Genomic DNA, 19,496 nt, shown 5'->3' with positions numbered 1-19,496 from the left:
TGTGCTACAATAGAAACAGTTGCTACATTTGATACTTTAACAAAAAATTTAAAGTAAGCTAAATAAAAACACGTTTGTTTATGCAAAGTATATCAAAATAGATCATTTTAATGCAAAATCATAAAAAAAAAACCGAAATTAAGATGTTTTATCAAGGAAATTACCCCCCCCCCCAAAAAAAAATTAACAAGAATGCTAATCAACATTATTAAATAGACTTTAAAAAAGGCAACGTAGGGCACATGGATAACAATATTCATACTTAAAACAGCTTTATGTAGTCATACAAAGAATGTCTGGACAATGTAGTAGTTTGATTTCAATCGGCCCTTGAAATACGTCACATATGTTAAAAATGTTTACAGACAGACGGGCAGACAGGCGGGCAAACGCACGCCTGACAAGAATAATTAAAATTGCTCACTTATGCTTTGGTGAGCTAAAAAGTATAACCCACTACTGGTGGGTGAACTTCAAGGACCGGAAAGGGGTTTCCTTTTCAAACCTCCTCTTCTTTTTTTACATCTGAGCTACCCTATACCTCTTTGTCCAGGGATTAAGGTTGATGGAAAACCGAAACCTTCTTTCCTGTGAAAAACGTTTATCAAACATTAAACAATCTTGGGGGTTTTTTTTAATCTAATACACAGATTGAAAAGCTTGGTTATAGAGATATTTTTTTTACTTGAAAGGATTTAACCTTTTGCTTGTAGATTTATTTGTTAAAAAGTAAAATATGTGATATTCAGGAATAGCTGTTGAGATAACTGATGATAATCAGTATTTGTAATACATGTACCGTGCTAGCCTTTCCTGCTTCTGGTTCTAGCTTGGATGTATTTTGGGATTCTACCAAGGTCTGAAATGAAAACATGTATACGTCAAGAAACGGATGACTGATTAAACCTATGTTTCGTATATTTATTGTTGAGCAAGAACTTTGCTTTTGGATATTTTCACAATATTAACCTACTAACCTTTTCATGGGAAACACTTAATGAACAATCCGTAGAAATAGTTTTCTCTGTCACAAGTGATTCAAAATCCTTTTCTTCGATATTCTTAATAGTTGTTGTTAACCTACGAAGCCCATCAAATATACTCCTTTTCTAAAATAAAGAGTTCAAGGTAATTTAAATCTGCGTATTACATTGTTTAGAAATCTTAGTTATAAAAATACATATAACTAAAGTCTGAAAATAACTTTATTGGTGTCTCTTTCATTTCAAATAATAAAACCGTTTTAACATGTTATGACTAATTGTTTGCTTAACTCTTTAACATTAGGGACATTTCACTCTGTTTCATTGAAATTTGAAAAGAACATTACAATACACATAAAATAACTTTAAATTTTTTACTTTTTAAATTATCTATATAAATAATTACAAAAAATGTCTTGCAAGACAATTTGAAAAGTACGAATGTGAGAGGGTTAGCAATTTGTTATCAGGAGAAGTATTACCCTGGAGAACCCATACGTACGAGTCTCCAGGATACAAGTTCTCAAAGGTACGAATTCTTTAGCATTCCACATTTCTACCTTTATTTTGATCAACTGCACGTTGGTTCCTGATGTCGACGTATCTCGTGATATCGAAGAAGTCTCCTTCTTGCTGTGCTCCGCGATACTTATAAGGGAACTAAAGGCTGGGTATTTGTTCTTAAGACCTTGCATCACCTTAAAAGCAATATATAAATGAATGGCATAATAACCTTGATGAACAAAGTAAATGAAAGCTGTGACGAGATGTATTGTTTTCAGAAGTTGTATTTTTATCATAGAACTATATAAAATGTATGTTAAACCTGCAAATGTTACCACTCACCTTTCTGTTTAACAGCACATGCGAAACAAATATGAAAATTCCCTAAAATTATATTATAGAAATAAAATAGCATCATCACATATAACTTGACTATGTGTCAATTAATCGCCAATCTCATGTAACCCCTCCCCCCCAAAATATCAAATAATGCAAGATTTACCTGAAAAGAATTTGTAATGACAAATATATATTGGAACACATCTGCGTTTTCGTTAACGGCGAGAATTCCGAAAAGCCAGGTCACACCAAGCACTGGTAGCAGTGTTCCGAGTGACCGCAATCCAGATCTATTAGTAAAAAAGATTGTTATTATTAATTAATAATGAAAATAAAACACGGGCAATTGAGGTTCAATTAAGTAAGTTTCAACAAAATGTACTGTAATCCCTATACTCTTCTGTTTGCCCATTTTTTGTTTTTTGTTTTTGTTGGACTTTAAAAAAAATATGTTCCAATATCTTACGTTATCCAGTATCATTAATAATTAAACTGAATTTTATGAAAGTTTCAGAACATAAGTGAAAACATTTTTATAAGTGATTGCTAGTACTTGTTTACAAGCGTCTTACATGTTGCAGCATTTAGATCTAATTGTAGGGCAAGAAGAAATAAATTTATCGATATGTTGTACATTTTAAAGTTTACTTACATTGCTTTTTTCTGCAGTGAGGACTTTGTCATTGCGCTTGAAGCACACAGCACCCTCACTAATGAGACAATTACCAATAGGTTTAACTGAAATTATAAGGCAGGAACGTAAACATCATACGATTATTCCATACAATAGTTCAATGATGCTTAAAACTAAAAATAAAATGCATGTTAATGAAAAAGAAATATTACTGTTACTTTAACATTACACATTGTACTACTATATCAGTTTATTTGGAATGGAACACAAGTTAATTCATTTATTTATGTTGATAAGGATGTCTTTTCGGGTAAATGATATCCACACTATTGGATACCACTTACAGGTTTAAAAGAAAATGAAAACGTTTTTAAAGTACTAAAACTTTAAATTGAGAAATTCATCATGCTCTGTCCGGCGATATTTGAGTTACACATTTTATTGCATCAATTGATTTTCATAAATATCTCAGTGTTAAAATGATAGTTTTTCACATGAAGGAAAGCGTACCAAATTTTCTTCTTTTATAAGGCCTCTCTACATTTTTTGGTTACATTGCTTAGATTGAGTCTATGGATATTTTGCATTGCTAACGATCTGAAAGTAGCCCTGATTATAACGTTTAAAAAAGTTCGAGATGTTCCTAGAAACTTCCATATGAAAAAAATGTCTGATTATAAAACTCCGTAAGATTTTTTAGTCGGTGAAGAAATCTTAGATTTTGTCCCTTTCATCGATTTCAATCGTACGTTTTTGACAAGCACGTCCATTATATTTTGTCGGTGAAGAAATCTTAGATTTTGTCCCTTTCATTGATTTCAATCGTACGTTTTTGACAAGCACGTCTATCATTTTTGTTAAAAATCTTCAATAAGGAACGGAAAGGGTAAATTGGGACAGCCTATAGTAACTTTTAGCTCTAACCTTGAAAAATATGACGCATCCAGCACAGAGGTACTGTATAGTATAAAAATATCAATATTGAGATTTAACTTACGATTGCAATGACACAGACTGGAACAATAAACGCATAGAGAGAACCACTTTCCATGGACAGCCAGCAACTACATAATAGCCAAACCAAATTGTGTATACTCAATGAAGTCTCAAATATAAATTAGCAATAATAATCAACAATGTTGAAATCAATTCAAGTATAAATAGATTGGTTCATACTATGATTTCACAATTCAAGTCTACATTAAATAAATTGCATACTATGATTTCAGGTGATACTTTTCTCCCCAGAATGCTCCAATACTTGTTACTGTAATTAGGACTGGAATGCCTGCATAGAATGAATATGAAATAAATAAAATGGCAAACATCTCAAATTTTATTTTACTGAGTTTTACACATGAGTTCAATACATAATGTTTTCTGACTTACCCCATATTCCTAAAAGAAACCAGTGGACTCTGGACTTAGATTTAAAGTTGTTTGCTACATACATGGCGTAGTACGTGACAGTTATACTCATGAAGTAATAGACGCCCATCCCCAGCATACTGAAAAAGGTCACCAGGAAAAGGTAGTGAAGGGTGGCCGTTATAGCAATACACACACCCTGAAATTGTAAAGAATGAAAATTGTTTATGCCATGTTTATTATCTAATAAACACTTTCAAAGATATAAAGTTCCTTTTCAGTGTAAGTTAAATATAGGTTTGTCGACTGAATTGGTTTCTCTGACATCCTGAATAATATATTAGAATGATTCTTGTTTAAAAGTTATTGTGTAAATGCAATTACGTTGAAGATAGTATTATTATAGTAGGTGTTCACCATATTTGAGTATGTTAAATGCTTCATAGTGCTTTGATATACATATACCTTATTACTTGTCTGTTCTACCGCAGAGATAAAAATAACGTAGGCCAAAATTAAGGATCCACAGAGATTCAACATTATAATATTTTGTTCGCTTTTGATATTTCTGAAATAAACATAAAGAATTTAGATTTTAGATTGTTTTCTGTAATAATACTTCAATGAGCATTGAGTTGGTATCAATAAGAATGCATTCCACTTACCTCCATGTCAGAATATAAATCAGAAGTGTAATAGCTGTGAATGTAACGGAGAGAATCACACCAACTAAAGACATCGTCTTCAAGGACTGCTCGTCTTCCGCCACCTTCACGTCAATAAGGCACAAATTCGTTTTATATATATATATATATATATATATATATATATATATATATATATATATATATATATATATAGCTTGGTTTTTTATACTCAATTTAACAATCATCTATGAAACAAAGAATCTTACATGGGAATATGGTCTCATCAAAATGGCAAAGTTTGTAAGATGGTTGCACTGGCAAACTGTTGTTTCGTGATCACTATGGTTGACCTTGCACCCTTCTTCTGTCCATTTGCTAGATAAATGTAAAAGGTGTTCTCTTGTTAAAAATAATTGTTATGAAAATATCTTACAATGTGTGCGATTATTGTACGACATCTTTTTATGTCTTTATTTCATACTTTTGTGTGTTAAAAAAATTAACAAAAACGCTTACCTATCAGTAAAATTCCAGGAAACACACAATACCTGCATTTCAGCAGGCTTGTTCTATTTAGAAAATTAAAGATTTTTTTTTAAAAGTTACATTATTAAGTAGTGCTGTATGATTCAGTAGTTTATTTAATGCATTCTTCTCAAAACGCATTGAAGCATGGTATGCATTTTTTTTTGATATTATCAACCTTTATCAAAGTTCGGGAAAGAGTAGAAACGCTCAATTGGAATCTTACGTTTTGAATGTGTCTAAACGTTAAATTCAGGGGTGGAACTAACACTCCTAGGTCGGATTGTGTCGTTAGGGACAATATTTGAGAATTGACAAATTCTTCTTCCTTAAATGTGTCCTCTTGTTTTTCTCCTTTTTGGTCTCTAGTTGTTATAGAAAAAAGTTTCTGCTTTTAATGAAATGCTTATTTTGATCTATTTAACAGCTAAAAATATTTTCATCATATTTTATCCTCATTTCATACTAAACTTTTTATGTAAAACAAACAACAGAACGTCAAGGCAAATAAAATAGAGTTGAACAGATTGACCTTTTAGAATCAGATGGCATGATCTCTGACATTGTCTTATAGATCACAGCCACATAGTTGATTGCTGTAAAAACAAGTGCATCCAGTATATAATTGTACTAAATCTCGATATTCACGTGGACCTTTAAAGATCACTTTATTTCTTCACTTCATTACAGAACTGAATATATCAGCAACTTTCAATTTTCAAAGTAGCATAACCCGTGGACAAATATTTTTCAGAATAAAGTTTTTCATTTTATTCTTTCAAGTAGACACCGTATTAGAAAAAAAGAAAATAATTGCCATTGCATTATTGGCATACCTACCTTTCTCCACTTTTGCTTCTTGTTTCGGTAATTCTAGATAGGTTGAACGTTCTTCGACATTTTCAGAATCATTGGTTGATGCTACATCTGGAAATCGTATCCCCGTTTCGTCTATCTTTCTGTTATCTATTGACAGTTCTAAAGTACAAAAGGGTGATGTACAACATTTATTACATTTTTTTGGTAAGATACGATTTGTAAAAACGAGTGGACAAAACTATTGTTACGTTACCGAAATTGGAACCGGTAAACTGTGTTGAAGTTATATTGTCGTTTTGAATAACAACTTCACTGAGGCGTTCCATGCTCCTTAAGAGAGAGCTAGCGTCCTTTTCCGTCTTAACGAATAATATGTAATATTGTAGGTCAAAAGAAGACAAAGGAAATAGTATGTATCGGAAAATAATTATATTTTACTGACAGGTGAACAAATTTGCAAATAATAACTTTGCAACAACGCAAACCAGTATATCCCTGTAAAACTAAAAAAAAACATGTTACTTTGGGCTCTTAGCAAAATAAAATCTATTAATGAATAGACAAAGGCGTTGATTAAAATATGAATAGATAGATAACAAGTACTTAGAGTAAGGTTATAGCATTGGGTACATCGTAAAAAGGACATCCCTTAGGTCACCATATATATCCTATCTTCTTTTGTAAAATTCTTTTTACTACGTCTCAATTGAATTTGCATGCATAGCCAATTGTAACATTGTAAATGGTATGAAGGCACTTTTTTCAAAACTCTTTAAAACCTCTTTAAATAAGATTACTTAGTACTTGTTTGTTATGAGAAAAAAATCAACATGGAATATTTAAAGATCTTTTTAAAAAATAATTACAAGATAAACACCTACCTTTTCACTTACTGTAGTCCACGACTTGGTGTTATTTGCTGATAACACATTGTCTATAACATCATAGAATGCCTTCAGTAATAGAATATACAAAACTTTGATTAACTATAAAAATACTATAATTTATTATCAATAAATTAAATTGCACAGTTTAATTATTGAAAACATCATAGTATTTTACTCATGTGTTGTTTTCATAATGACAAGTATGCTTGTGTTTTAAAATTGATAAAATTTGATTGATAAAATTTATAAAAATCGTGTTTTGTCAATTTTTTCAATGTTCACAAGTATGTAATTTCTTGAATTTGCACAGTTTTGGAAACATTAATTCTTGGGCGGGGATACTAGAATTTTCCCCGGAATACTAAACCATTAAAACACTAAGTGATTAAACTGTCCAATAAGTAAAGAGTATTTTTCTTTCAAAAAATTCTGTAAAGTAACTTCTATTTTATTGTCCAAATGTAAAGGGATAAAATTCAAGTACTTTTACAAAGATTTTTGTCTTAAAATAATGTAGACACGAAACAACCATTGAATAATAAATCCTCGCCGCTTGTTAAGAACTGAAAGAGATACTATAAGTGACTTACAAGCCAAGGGGTTTCGGTTTATGGGGAGCGAAGTGGACCGAAAACCCTTGGCTAGCGAAGATGAGGGTCCTTAAATTGAATAGAAAGAATAATACAAAGCTTACTTTTTTCTCTATATGAGATCCAGTAGAGTTGCTGACGTGAACAATCTTCTCCAAGATATCCAAAGAAGAGCTTAGGTCACCAGCGCTGATTTGATTGGTCGATGACGTCAGGTTCTTTATCATTTGAAGAGTGCTGCTTACCGTTTCCTGAACCTTTTCAGTATTATGTATTCCATCTTCTATTATTCCATCCAACTGTTTTATGTAAAATCAATCCAAAATGTTTTTGTACAACATAAAAGCCTATATCAATCATAATATAATGTTCAGTTTAGGTTAATTTTGTATAGTTATCGCTTCAATAAAACAATATGAGCTGCAATTCTCATGCTGAATTTTTTATTTACGTAAATGTTATTTTCTACTAAAATGACAAAAATATAATGGCTTTTAAATTTCTGTTAGCCATATTTTTGAGGAATATGCCGTAAAGAAGCCTTAATTAGAATCTTTCTTCTGACAACAGTTAATTTTTTTTTTCAAATCTTATTTATCATAAAAGTTAAAGCATGCAGTCTTTTCATACAAACAGGTTTTTGAAGCAAAATAAAATTCTAAAAAATACAGCTCATATATTGCTTTAAAGTGTGCAGCCATTAAACGCACCTGCGTTGACGCGTTTATGAATACTTCAGTTGTACAGTTGATGAGGCTAGGAGATTCCCACAGCCCACTTGTTCTACATTTTCTTGATGCCATTCCTAAATAAGATTTTTAACATTAAACTGAGAACAGCATTTCAGATACTTATATAAATTTGTCAATTGTCTGTCCTAAATTATTGTTTCCGTCAATTTTACATGATTGACATACATGTCAATGAATATGATTGAAGTTGAAAAAGTATTTTATCATTTACACGCCATATTTTACCCGGAGAAACTCTCAGGAACGAAAACAAATTTCGTACTGAGATTTAAAATGGGAAATGTTAACAAAATTTACTCGGAACAATCGCGCAATTTTTCAAATTTATCACCCGTTGTACTTTCATGTCATTAACAATGCAAAATCACTGTATCCTTTTTTGCCGTGTATTGAAACCTGACAAGCAAGAGGGGGCGTTTGCGAGGAGAAATTTTGGGATTTTTTTTTCATCTATTGAATGAAAAATGTTTGAACTCTGAGGTATTAATTTATGCGTATCAAACGATCTAAGAAATTGCGGTGCATAAATATCCTGGACAGAGTATACTACACATGTATTCTTTTTAATTTCGTCCCATGTTTTTCTTTTAGATTAAAAAAATCTGTCAATATTTTTCTTAAGCAAAACTAGCAATCTTGAAAACTCCAAAGCGTCACCTCTTTGCTTTGCCGGACAATGTTCGTACTTAGTATTTCCCGCTAGAGTGGTATTCCATGATATACCGTCTGATATTTGGCCTTCACATCTTTTTTGTTCTACAAAATTTGTCAAACACATACTGTTAGAGGTAAACACATACTGTCAGAGGTAAACACAAACTGTTAGAGGTAAACATAAAATGCAAGAGATTAACACATACTGTTAGAGGTAAACAGATACTGTTAGAGGTAAACGCATACTGTTAGAGATGTGCATAAGCTATAATAAAAAAAATCAGCTTTATAGTTCAAAGAAAGCAGATTTTGCGACGTCAGCTCTACAGTTTGATATAATGATATAATGTAGATTTGACTTATTGTTTCTTTTTGGGAGTTGATTTTAATCAACTCTCCTATGCAGTTACTCAGACAAACCGAAAGTGAAACAGTGTTTGGACCTCAGCACAAATCATTGCTGCTGACAAGACTTAGATCTTGAAAATAATTGATAAATTTGATGTAATGCATGCTAAAGCATTGTTTTTCAAGGAAACTTATTTATAAATACCTTGAAAATAGTCAGATTTTAAATGGTACGAACAATTTAAATATTTTTTGTAGTCGTATGTATTCCTACGCCTGAGTTCAATATAGTCTCGTTCAACTGGACGCTCGGCTGTCTCCGTAAATCCTTGTCGGCGATTTACGGTGTTAGCCGAGCGTTTGGTTGAACGAGACTAGAGTTCAATATTGCTTGGATCCATACAATTTTCGAGAAATATTTCTATTTCTGATACATAGTTTGATTGAATTAATTTTATCTTTAAATATTATTTATCATGATTCATATGGAGGTGTCTCGACATTCTTGTCGAAAAAGTCCAAAAATTCATATTATTAAAATGTGCGTAATTCAAATTAGAAACTACATGTACTTGTCATGCAAAATAACATATCATTGATTTTAAAATAAAGAAACATCGACAAAATCAACTCCCGTCAGTTCTTCAGTACTTTGATTCTTATATACTTTTGTGTTCTCCGTTCATTATATTGTTTTTAAATAATGTTAGTTTTTTTGTCTCTTTGTATACTATGATTATTGTTTAAAATATGTGAATCAATACTTCTGTATTTGAGTTTACTGAAACATCCTTTATATTAGGCCTATATTTTTTTAATTTCTTTTTTTTTAATTCAATTGATTGTATAAAGTATTCAAGCAAAACCTGCCTGGTTGAAGGACTGTTACATCCACCGAGACAGAAACGGACTCCGGATAGCCGGAGTGTATGCAGGTGTATCTGCCAGAGTCATCCTTTGTTCCTGACGATGTGCTCCATATGATGGTAAAATTTGAATGACTTACATCTAAAATTAACGTTGTATTAAAAATAAACTTATGATTTCAACTGTAAGCCTTCAGACTTTGTTTTCTTCTGGCGATGATACTCAACTCGAAGTCCAGTAATTCTTTGAACAATAGTTTATTAATCGTGATCGTATAGTTAAGATTACAACAATCTAAAGCAGCCCAAATCAAGAGTCTCAGAATCTCTATAATCGGAATCTCATTTCACATGGGTATATTTAAGGTTTTACTTATGATGGACAGTTTTGACTAGTTCGGCCCATAAACGACGATCATGAGTGAACATTTAGTGTTCAAAATTAAGATTTATATTTTATTCCTAAATAAAGTAACAAAACCGTCAAAACTGCCAATCAAAGAGTCTGGATGCAGGATGTGAGTCTCCGAGTCCTGGGTCTCGGAGTCCCCCACCTAGTATGAGGCATTACTTACTCATAATACGTTCATTCATACACGGCATAAAAGGTTACAAAGGTTAATATATAGAATACACAATATATGAGTCAATATAGAGTACTAGAGCTATCGTTGCAGACACAGAATCGCCGAATATGACACTTGTTTTTAAATCTCAACTTGGATATTATTATGCCCGTATTATTTGCCTGGTTTTATAACATCATTTAGGAATACTACGCAGTGCTACAAGATTCACAGAGTTCATTCTATTAATTATCATTAACACCATTCACTGCGCAGTACCTAGGTACACTTAAATATCATAGTGACCATTATGTAATACTAGCAATTCAAGGTCATAGCATGGCTATCTGTTTACACAACACTACCTTAAAATTAAATTTGAAGATTAATTAGCATTTTCTTTTTTTTTACTTTTCATTTTTACCCTGACCTGATATTGTGGTTTCATCTTTCTTCAAAATTAGACCCCCTTTCGTTACATTAAGCAGAGACTTTGGATTGTTGATAGTACATTGGAGATGAATGTCGCCTCCACTTGGTATTGAAAAGTCGTATTTTGGTTTCATTTCAAGCACCAACCTGGGAATCACTAGACCAAAATGAAAAATGTGAATATGTAACTTTTCTGATAAAATATATTAAAAGACAAAATGTACAATCTTAAATGCAACGTATGATATTATGCACTAATCAACTGGTACAGACAATTCCGAAACATTATTTATTGAACATGCATAGAGTTGAATTAAAGCTGAACAAACATTTGTTGTTTTTTTTTCAGAGTGAGTATAACTTCTTAAATCTCTTACCTTTAATTGTCAAATTCCTTGTTGCATATTGTTCTAGATTTATTACTTTGATTTTCCAATCTCCTGAAATTGTAAAAGTTGGAATTTTAAATATAATATATTAACAAATTTGAAAGCTATATTGAGAAAAAAACAACCTGTATATCAAGGTTTACTTTAAGTTTACCTTTATCTCTTAGTAAAACATTATTGACGTGTAACGAGTGTGATGATGTGCCATTCTCATGTTCAAACGACGTAATTCTATATCTTGTTGAGGAGCTGGTAATCAAGTCTTCATTATGAAACCACCGAATCTCGTATGCTGCATTGCTTTGTATTTGTAAATCAAACCAAGCTGATGTGCCTTCTCGAAATACCAAACTATTACTTTTAAACTCAAGTATCTGTAAAATATCTGAGAAACAAGAAAATAAATTTAACTGAGATATCAAATTTCTGGTTAATCAAGGAGATTCCTATCGAGGGGCTAAATAAAACAAATTAGAACCATGTGAGCAATTTCGAAAGTTTAGAAAGTGTAAAAAGATGGTTTTAATTAACTTGATGAAAAATAATAAAACGTTGGTGGAATTAAAAAACACCTCACCACTTAGACACTTGACGGACACGTCGTACTTCCAGCAATAACTGTTTTTCGCATCTGTTTGCTCACATTGATTCAAATCACCTTCTAGGCCATTACAACGCACTTTCAAACAGTGATCCGGGACCAACGTCCTATGGTCTAAAGAACAACAGGAACCTGAAGCATTTTGCCTGAAATATAAAAAGAATAGCAAACATACGGAACATATAAAAGAAGACTGCAAACTCCCCGAAATTCCTATCTTAAAAAGACATAGTCGTATATTTAAATTTTACTTTCCAGTTGTTCATTGACAGCTTATTACAACTACGGCCATTTAAATGATCACCATCATCATTGAAACATTGGTCAAATAACATGATTCTTTAGTTCTAGTGCAATTCATACCAGGCATACCCCAGGGATCTACAGACAACTGAGGCCTCGTTTGAATTCCATGAATCGCTACAGAGGGTTCCCCAATATCCATTCCGATATACCTCTACCCTACCCTCATAGGGTGAAGGGCCTCCAACAATACGTGTAGAAATGTCTACAGAATTTTCAACATAAATTAGAACCTTTTAACGCAATTACTATACATGTATATTGATAATGACAGATTTTCCTATTAATAGATATAATACCTAAAGGTGTAATTGATAATAAGCACAAAAATGATAAATTCAAATAGTACTGTACAAATTTTACAAATATATATAACTGACCAAGATTAAGGATAAACAAACTATATCATATAAACGCCATACTTTTGTGTGATGTACAGTTTATGGAGACATCCTTGGAGTGTTCACAGTTGTGATTCCCCCATCCGGCGTGCTGACACTGGAGAACGCTGCTCTCATTTCCCCAACAACGGACATCGTCCATCAATATATGACCGGTCCCCGGGCCAAAAGGCTGACCGTGCAGTATCACTGCCCCCTCCCTGACAAATAAATATGATACTTATGTTACTGAGCTACATATATTTTATTTTGGGAGTAATACTACTTAAATATTGAAAACAGCATGTGTGCAATGTTAAGTTTGTTTCCTCTTCACTTAATCGAAATTGTGAGTCATACCGACAATTTGAGGAGTTTTTTTAATCCCTTTTTGTACACATAACAAATATATGTTAAATCCAATCATCAACATATTCAACCTTTTTTCAACTTCTATGTAACATTAATACCTTTCAAACAAGACCACTTCACTAGACACGAAACTTTTTAAAGTTATATTTTGTATGTTGGCCTTTACTCTTGAAATGTTTCCTTCTTTGCAAATATTAGTATAATTTAAGCCAATATTTAACACCTGACATTCCAAATATATAACACTGCACAATCAAGGCAGCTTTATGAGTCGTATAAATCATATACTAGTATAACATGTGGTAATTGGATAATATCTGACAGTCAATGAAAACACATAACTAGAAGAGTGAAGTACGTTTCCATTGCTTCCAAATCCATGAATGACTTTGAGTACCTCGTTTTGAATGGATTGAAAGCATTAAATATTTTTAGTGTTGACCATAAATCTTCAAATAATAAATTCTTACAACTTACGGTGAGAACCCGTGCGAAGTACAGACAACGTCTGTGTTCTGTTTGCTCCAGCCGTCGTCACACACAGTTCCCCAGCTCCCATTGTGACGTACCTCTAACCTTCCCTCGTACATCATCCGACCGCCAACTAGTTGTGTCATATCTAAAGTAATCACAATTAAATATCGAGATTGTCTGGCCGACAACTAGTTGTATCATATCTAAAGTATTCACAGTTAAACATCGTAGATTGTCTGGCCGACAACTAGTTGTATCATATCTAAAGTATTCACAGTTAAATATCGAGATTGTCTGGCCGACAACTAGTTGTATCATATCTAAAGTATTCACAGTTAAATATCGAGATTGTCTGGCCGACAACTAGTTGTATCATATCTAAAGTAACCATAGTTAAATATCGTAGATTGTAGGGCCGCCAACAAGTTGTATACAGTTAAATATCGTAAATTGTCGGGCCGACAACTCGTTGTATTATATTAAATTCTGAGGTTTGCATGGATAATCTTAGAGACGATAAAACAAATTCATGTAAATTTTCATTGAATTTTTTTTTTGTGATCGGCTTCGGCCGATCAATGTTGTGTCCATATGAGGCATCCGACAAATGCTTCCACGTGCGCACACATTCCGCTTGCATAAGTAGTTCTTATAACAACTTGAAGTTTGGTTTAGTATTTATATAACATTTTACTCAGTTTTATTTCAATTAAGAGATGCAAACATACATAAAATACAGTTCGACCTGTTTATTCAAGAATGCAGATTTTGTCTCACGCGTAAGAATTTCGATCGAAAGATTCATTCAGTATATAATGCAGCTGACCATATGGGGAGCAAAGTGGACCGAAAACCCTTGGCTAGAGAAGATGGTTTTTACACACCAGCTCAAAAATACGAGTCTATTATTTTAATATAGTAGTATAGATGGGTTTCATTGCTTGATGCATATATGAGCATTTCTTTGACTTGAATATTTTAAACATTTATTGGGATACCATTTGCAACAGGACTGACTTTAATCGATATTTTTAATTTTTTCCTTTATTTAGTTTCCTTTTCTTATTTGCAAATAACATGAAAGACCGTCGGAAGTTAGTGTAAAAACACTAGGTAACCATATCTAACGATTTGTCATGATTTTTTTAATTTCTGATATTGTAGTTTTTTCTCCAGTCCTGTCAAGAATCTTCCGTTTGTTCACAATATGAATGATTGTACCTTTTAAGAAAATATGTATCTGACGCTTTTTAAACAAATTAATATTCAATTCAACATATTTCGGGAAGCATATTTCTAGTGCATACTGAGTTCTTGTTTTGAAAACACACTTTCAATCTTTGATAAATAAAAATGATCCCTACCTTTGGCGGGATAGCAGCCGATAGAGACATCCTCATTATGATGACAGTTGTGGGATCCCCAGGCATTATGTCCACAGTCCTCAATCCTAGCCTCCGTCCCGACACAGTTAACATTGTCCAACCAGATAGGACCAGATCCCTTACCATAGCGAGCACAGCAAAAAACCTCAGATACAACCCTAAGAATTTGAGGTCAATTATCAATACATTTTAATAAAGGTTTAATCTTTAAAAGTGTAAGCTTAATCCGGATTTTTGTATCATTGTTGAATGTCTTTTCGTCTTTAAGGAGGATATGCAGCTATCTTTCACATTTGAGAATAAAAATGTAAACATTTCTTTGACTGGCTTCTTTCTGCCTTAAACTGACCAAAACTGTTGTCAACAGATAAAAATCAATAAATAAGATGTTTTACCTATTTATTTGCATGTAGATCACTCATACATTGTATACAAAAATACAAAATAGCTTCACATCCCCTAGAACAATATCCAAGGTCTGATAATAATTTTACTTTAAACATCATTTGTTTTTGTTTTTTTATATAGCTTAAGATTTCCATCTATTGAAGATATAAGAATTCAAAGATATGGATTCGTCTATGAAGTCTTACCATGGTAACCCCAAGGATCGACAAACCACAGCAGACAATTTGTCGTCTAGTTCATCATCACACACAGTTCCCCATGTTTTGTTGTAGTAAATCTCTAATCGACCTTCAAACTCATTCGCTCCACCAACCAATCGTACAGGTGTATCTAATTATAGACAAAATTTCATTTCAAGTTTCCTAATATCGCTCCACTAATTAGTTAATTAGTTTATAGGGAAGTATCTTAAGTTATGATTTTTACTCCTTGATTTCTTTAACAGGAATATCGATTTGTTTTATAGCGGAATTGGTATGGAAACATATATTTGGAAAAAATTAATACCTGGGGCAAGGTATCAACTGTAAAGTGAGAATATTAACAATATGCACATTTAATTCTGCAAATATTATTGTTACATCTTATCTTTATCCTTTATCTAATATAGTATGAAATGTTAAAACGTCTATATATGTTTTGTCTGTTCAGTATTCAATATGAATGAAGAATTGCTCTCGTGGTCTAAGAAAACTGTATTTCTTGTGATTATGCCCATAAAAGTTATAAATAAGGAAACAAAGAAATCCGCCAAACAAGATTAAAACATAGAATCAATACCATAAATGAAGTTGAAAAAAGTTGCGCAGAAATAAGAGCCATATAAAGATAATATTTACAAGATCAGTTGAAGAATTTCCGGGAATAAGGAAACGATGAATAAGGACAATTTCTTGTGTAAACATCACATATTTTCCTCTGGGTTTTCATGATATTACGCGTACGATGAATACGTTAGATACCGAAATATGATAAAAACAAGGAATACTTTTTCGCTAAATGTAAATAACGTTAAAACTGTTGGCATTTGCATGATTTAAACAAGGACTTTTTCATCGAATTCTATATTTATGTGTTTTTTAAGTTTCCAAATCAATCTACTCAGAATCTAATAAAATGTCCTGTTTTAATTCATGTTTCGCATTTAGATGATAATTAAGATATTGGTTTTGATACATATTTTGTTTTTGATTTGTTTGATTTTTTAGTTGTTCCTTTTTCAATTAATTAAAAAGATACATTAATCAGCTGTTAAACCCGTTTAAAAATCCATAACAATCACTGATATCATCTGATATTGATATGAAATTCATTTAAAATTCATCCCTATATCTAGTATAAGGTATTGCAAATCAAAGTAAAATTAGTCAACTAAACTGTATATTACATATAGCAAATGGTATCTTTCTGCCCAAATTAATTATATTTAATAAAGTAAGTCGTGTACTTAATGTGATTTGATAAAATAAAATTCAGAGAACGACACAGTGCTCAAACATCGCTGCAAGACTGGAACTTTTGTATACAACTGAATACGCCTTTCTTCGAATGTAACATTTTTGATAAATATGCAAAATACAATAATTTAAAAAAAACGCGTTTATAAAACAATTTAAAAATGTTTCGTAAGACATCCATGCAGTTACAACCTGCAAATTAATGTACATTGTATATGATGTTTAACGGCAAATCTGGTTTTAATACATACAAAATACGTTATGATTTCCCAATGAAATACTTAGCAACAATATAGTCAGATTAAGTCCTGAGTATCAGGAAAAACCGTACACCGATTAACATTGACAAGCAGTTTATTTCATACTTACCTAAGCAAGAAATTGTTCGGGAAAAATATAAAATGAAGAAGTATGTAGGGACTATCACCTCGCTGTACATTTTTAATCTTAACATTACTAGGAAGAAAAACACTTTTATATAGAACGTATAGATCGATAGCTTTGTTTTACCAGGTAAAGGGTGGGCATAATTTGAGCTTGTGGTTTTTTTGTTTTTTTTCGTATTATAGCATTCACCGCGAAATAAGGAATGTCAAAAGATTAATGTGTTATATTAGTGCTTATATATTGTCTCTTTTATCTTTTTTGTCAATTCAAAACGATAGTCTGTATGGAAAATACATAAGTAACAGCTAAAGTATAGTTACATTTACACGACACATACCTAACATTCTGGGCACATATTGTCCCTTCTTTTTCTTTAAATTACAAAAAATCTCTAACCTATAAAACATGTATAGAGATGAATTTTTACCCCCAATATGCTATGCTTTATTGTTGTTGTTATAACGTACTTCTTTTCATAATGATCTAGACCGTGTTCCCCGGATGTGCAACAGGAAGCTGTCTAATGTTTCGCGCGCTATTATGACGTCACCAGGGCGGCCTTTTTAAGAAAGCTAATTGCTGTGCATTCTAATTTGGTTTTCAAGGCTATACAGTTTACCACTAATTGATCTTTGATTGATCTGTTAGGGGCAATAAGTAGACCACTATAACATATAGCTGTCTTTAAATTTATCTATCTGCTAACACTTTTACGTGCTACAATGTTGTACTTATTTCTTATTTCTTGTTAGGCAGTGGGTTTTTTTTTTAAACTATTTGTAAAACGTAAATTACCCCATAAGTATGTAATGTATAGGAAAGGTATAAATCAAATAATTTGTTTTCAATCGGAGATGGAAACTCTGTCCATGCTGGCCCCAAACAAGGTAATAGTAAAATAATTTTGAAAGTTTTTTCTTATGTTTTATTGGTAAATGGAAAACTGTTTAATTTAACGTCTAGTAAAGTATATTCATGAAAAGATTATATAAGACAACAAACATCGGGCTTTCTAAACATGCAGAAGGCATAATGGAGAATTGCTGTCCGATTTAAATCATTTCTTCAGAGAATAGTACATATATCCATTCAACATAAAATCGTATCAGATACGTTAAAAAGTGATAAGAGAATCGTTCAGTTCTGAATCAATTCACAAGGAATCATGTCAGATGTAAATCTCTTCCCTACAATCATGTCAGATATAAAAACTTCATCACAGAATCATAGCAGATACGATTCATTTCCTTACATAATTAAGCATGTCATATATGATTCACGCCATCACAGAATTGTGTCGATTATGAATCACTTCATCACAGAATTTTGTCAGATATAGATCACTTCATCAGACAATAATTTCAGTTATGAATCACTTCATCATCGAATCGTGCGTGCCCGATACGAATCAGTTAATCACAGATTTGTGTTAGATATAAATTACTTCATTAGATAATAATTTCAGATATAAATCACTTCATCATAGAATCATATAAGATATGGATCACTTCATTACACAATCCTGTCAAATATGAACTACTTCATCATATAATCGTGTCAGATATTGATCACTTCTTTACACAATCCTGTCAAATATGAACCATTTCATCTTATAATCGTGCCAGAAATACTGTCAAATATGAACCATTTCATCTTATAATCGTGCCAGAAATCCTGTCAAATATGAATCACTTCATCATAAGATCGTGTCAGATTTGGATCACTTCCTTACACAATCCTGTCAAATAGGAATCACTTTATCATATAATCGTTTTAAATATGAACTTCATCACAAAATCGTGTCAAATATGAAACTCTTAAAAACACAATCGTGTAAGATATGAATTCCTTAACCAAAGAATTGTTTGATATATGAATAATTTCAACATAAAATTGGTTGGATATAAATTATTTCATCACAGAATCGTATCAGATATGAACTACTTGCTCACACAGTCGCGTCAAATATTGTTAATAGGGTGTTTTAGAATCGTGTTAGAATGAATCAACTTTTCAGAGAAATGACTTACTAGTACTACATCCTAGAATCGTGTCAGAATGAATCACTTTATTAGATTATTGTGTCAGATATGACTTACTAGTACTGCATCTTAGAATCGTGTCAGAATGAATCACTTTATCAGATAATCGTGTCAGATATGACTTACTAAAACTACATCTTAGAATCGTGTCAGAATAAATCACTTCAGCTCTATGACCGAGAGATGCGTCTGGTATCCCGTAGTTCCGTGAGGATTTATCCTACTTCTGAAACAGGGGAGGTAATGCGAGAGCGTTCTCCTGATATCCGGTATCTTGAAGGCGTACAGGAACGGATTGATAAAGCTGTTGAGGTAAAGAGGCGTGGCCACGTACACAAGGATATCCCCCTGGGTGTGGTGATCAATGTATGAAAGCTGATTAGT

The 19,496-nt window shown here is 32.2% G+C and overlaps 2 protein-coding genes across 5 annotated transcripts in view; both read right to left on the bottom strand.

Annotated features, from left to right (window-relative positions):
- Positions 1-511: 511 nt before the first annotated feature.
- LOC128183105 (latrophilin-like protein LAT-2) lies at positions 512-17,122 on the bottom strand. 4 transcript variants are annotated; one of them, XM_052851975.1, is made up of 33 exons: positions 17,053-17,122; positions 15,412-15,556; positions 14,798-14,976; positions 13,437-13,578; positions 12,630-12,808; positions 12,268-12,412; positions 11,881-12,050; positions 11,458-11,688; positions 11,292-11,354; positions 10,913-11,071; positions 9,921-10,058; positions 8,706-8,804; positions 8,007-8,101; positions 7,401-7,595; positions 6,701-6,772; positions 6,073-6,178; positions 5,841-5,978; positions 5,533-5,596; positions 5,227-5,365; positions 4,992-5,044; positions 4,742-4,850; positions 4,494-4,597; positions 4,294-4,396; positions 3,850-4,027; positions 3,679-3,748; positions 3,458-3,524; positions 2,479-2,564; positions 1,990-2,116; positions 1,830-1,871; positions 1,544-1,681; positions 978-1,109; positions 800-859; positions 512-588 (listed from the first exon to the last, which is right to left on the bottom strand). In XM_052851975.1, the coding sequence occupies exons 1-33, from the start codon at positions 17,120-17,122 to the stop codon at positions 520-522; spliced, it is 3,867 nt and encodes a 1,288-aa protein (XP_052707935.1). In that variant the 3' UTR covers positions 512-519. The 4 variants fall into 4 exon arrangements, 3 of the variants coding, with proteins under 3 accessions (XP_052707935.1, XP_052707936.1, XP_052707937.1); XM_052851976.1 differs by lacking the exon at positions 1,830-1,871; XM_052851977.1 differs by lacking the exon at positions 9,921-10,058.
- A 1,978-nt stretch (positions 17,123-19,100) lies between these two features.
- LOC128183131 (adenosine receptor A3-like) overlaps positions 19,101-19,496 on the bottom strand; it is a 4,647-nt gene continuing 4,251 nt past the window's right edge. Inside the window, exon 2 of the mRNA XM_052852029.1 lies at positions 19,101-19,496. This exon is cut by the window's right edge and continues 23 nt beyond it. Coding sequence (XP_052707989.1) covers positions 19,272-19,496 — 225 coding nt within the window. The 3' untranslated portion in view covers positions 19,101-19,271.

This window comes from Crassostrea angulata, chromosome 5, assembly GCF_025612915.1.
Source record: "Crassostrea angulata isolate pt1a10 chromosome 5, ASM2561291v2, whole genome shotgun sequence".
NCBI lineage: Eukaryota > Metazoa > Mollusca > Bivalvia > Ostreida > Ostreidae > Magallana > Magallana angulata.
The sequence above is the reverse complement of the archived record's forward strand: the minus strand, read 5'-3'. Positions and strand labels throughout refer to the sequence as shown.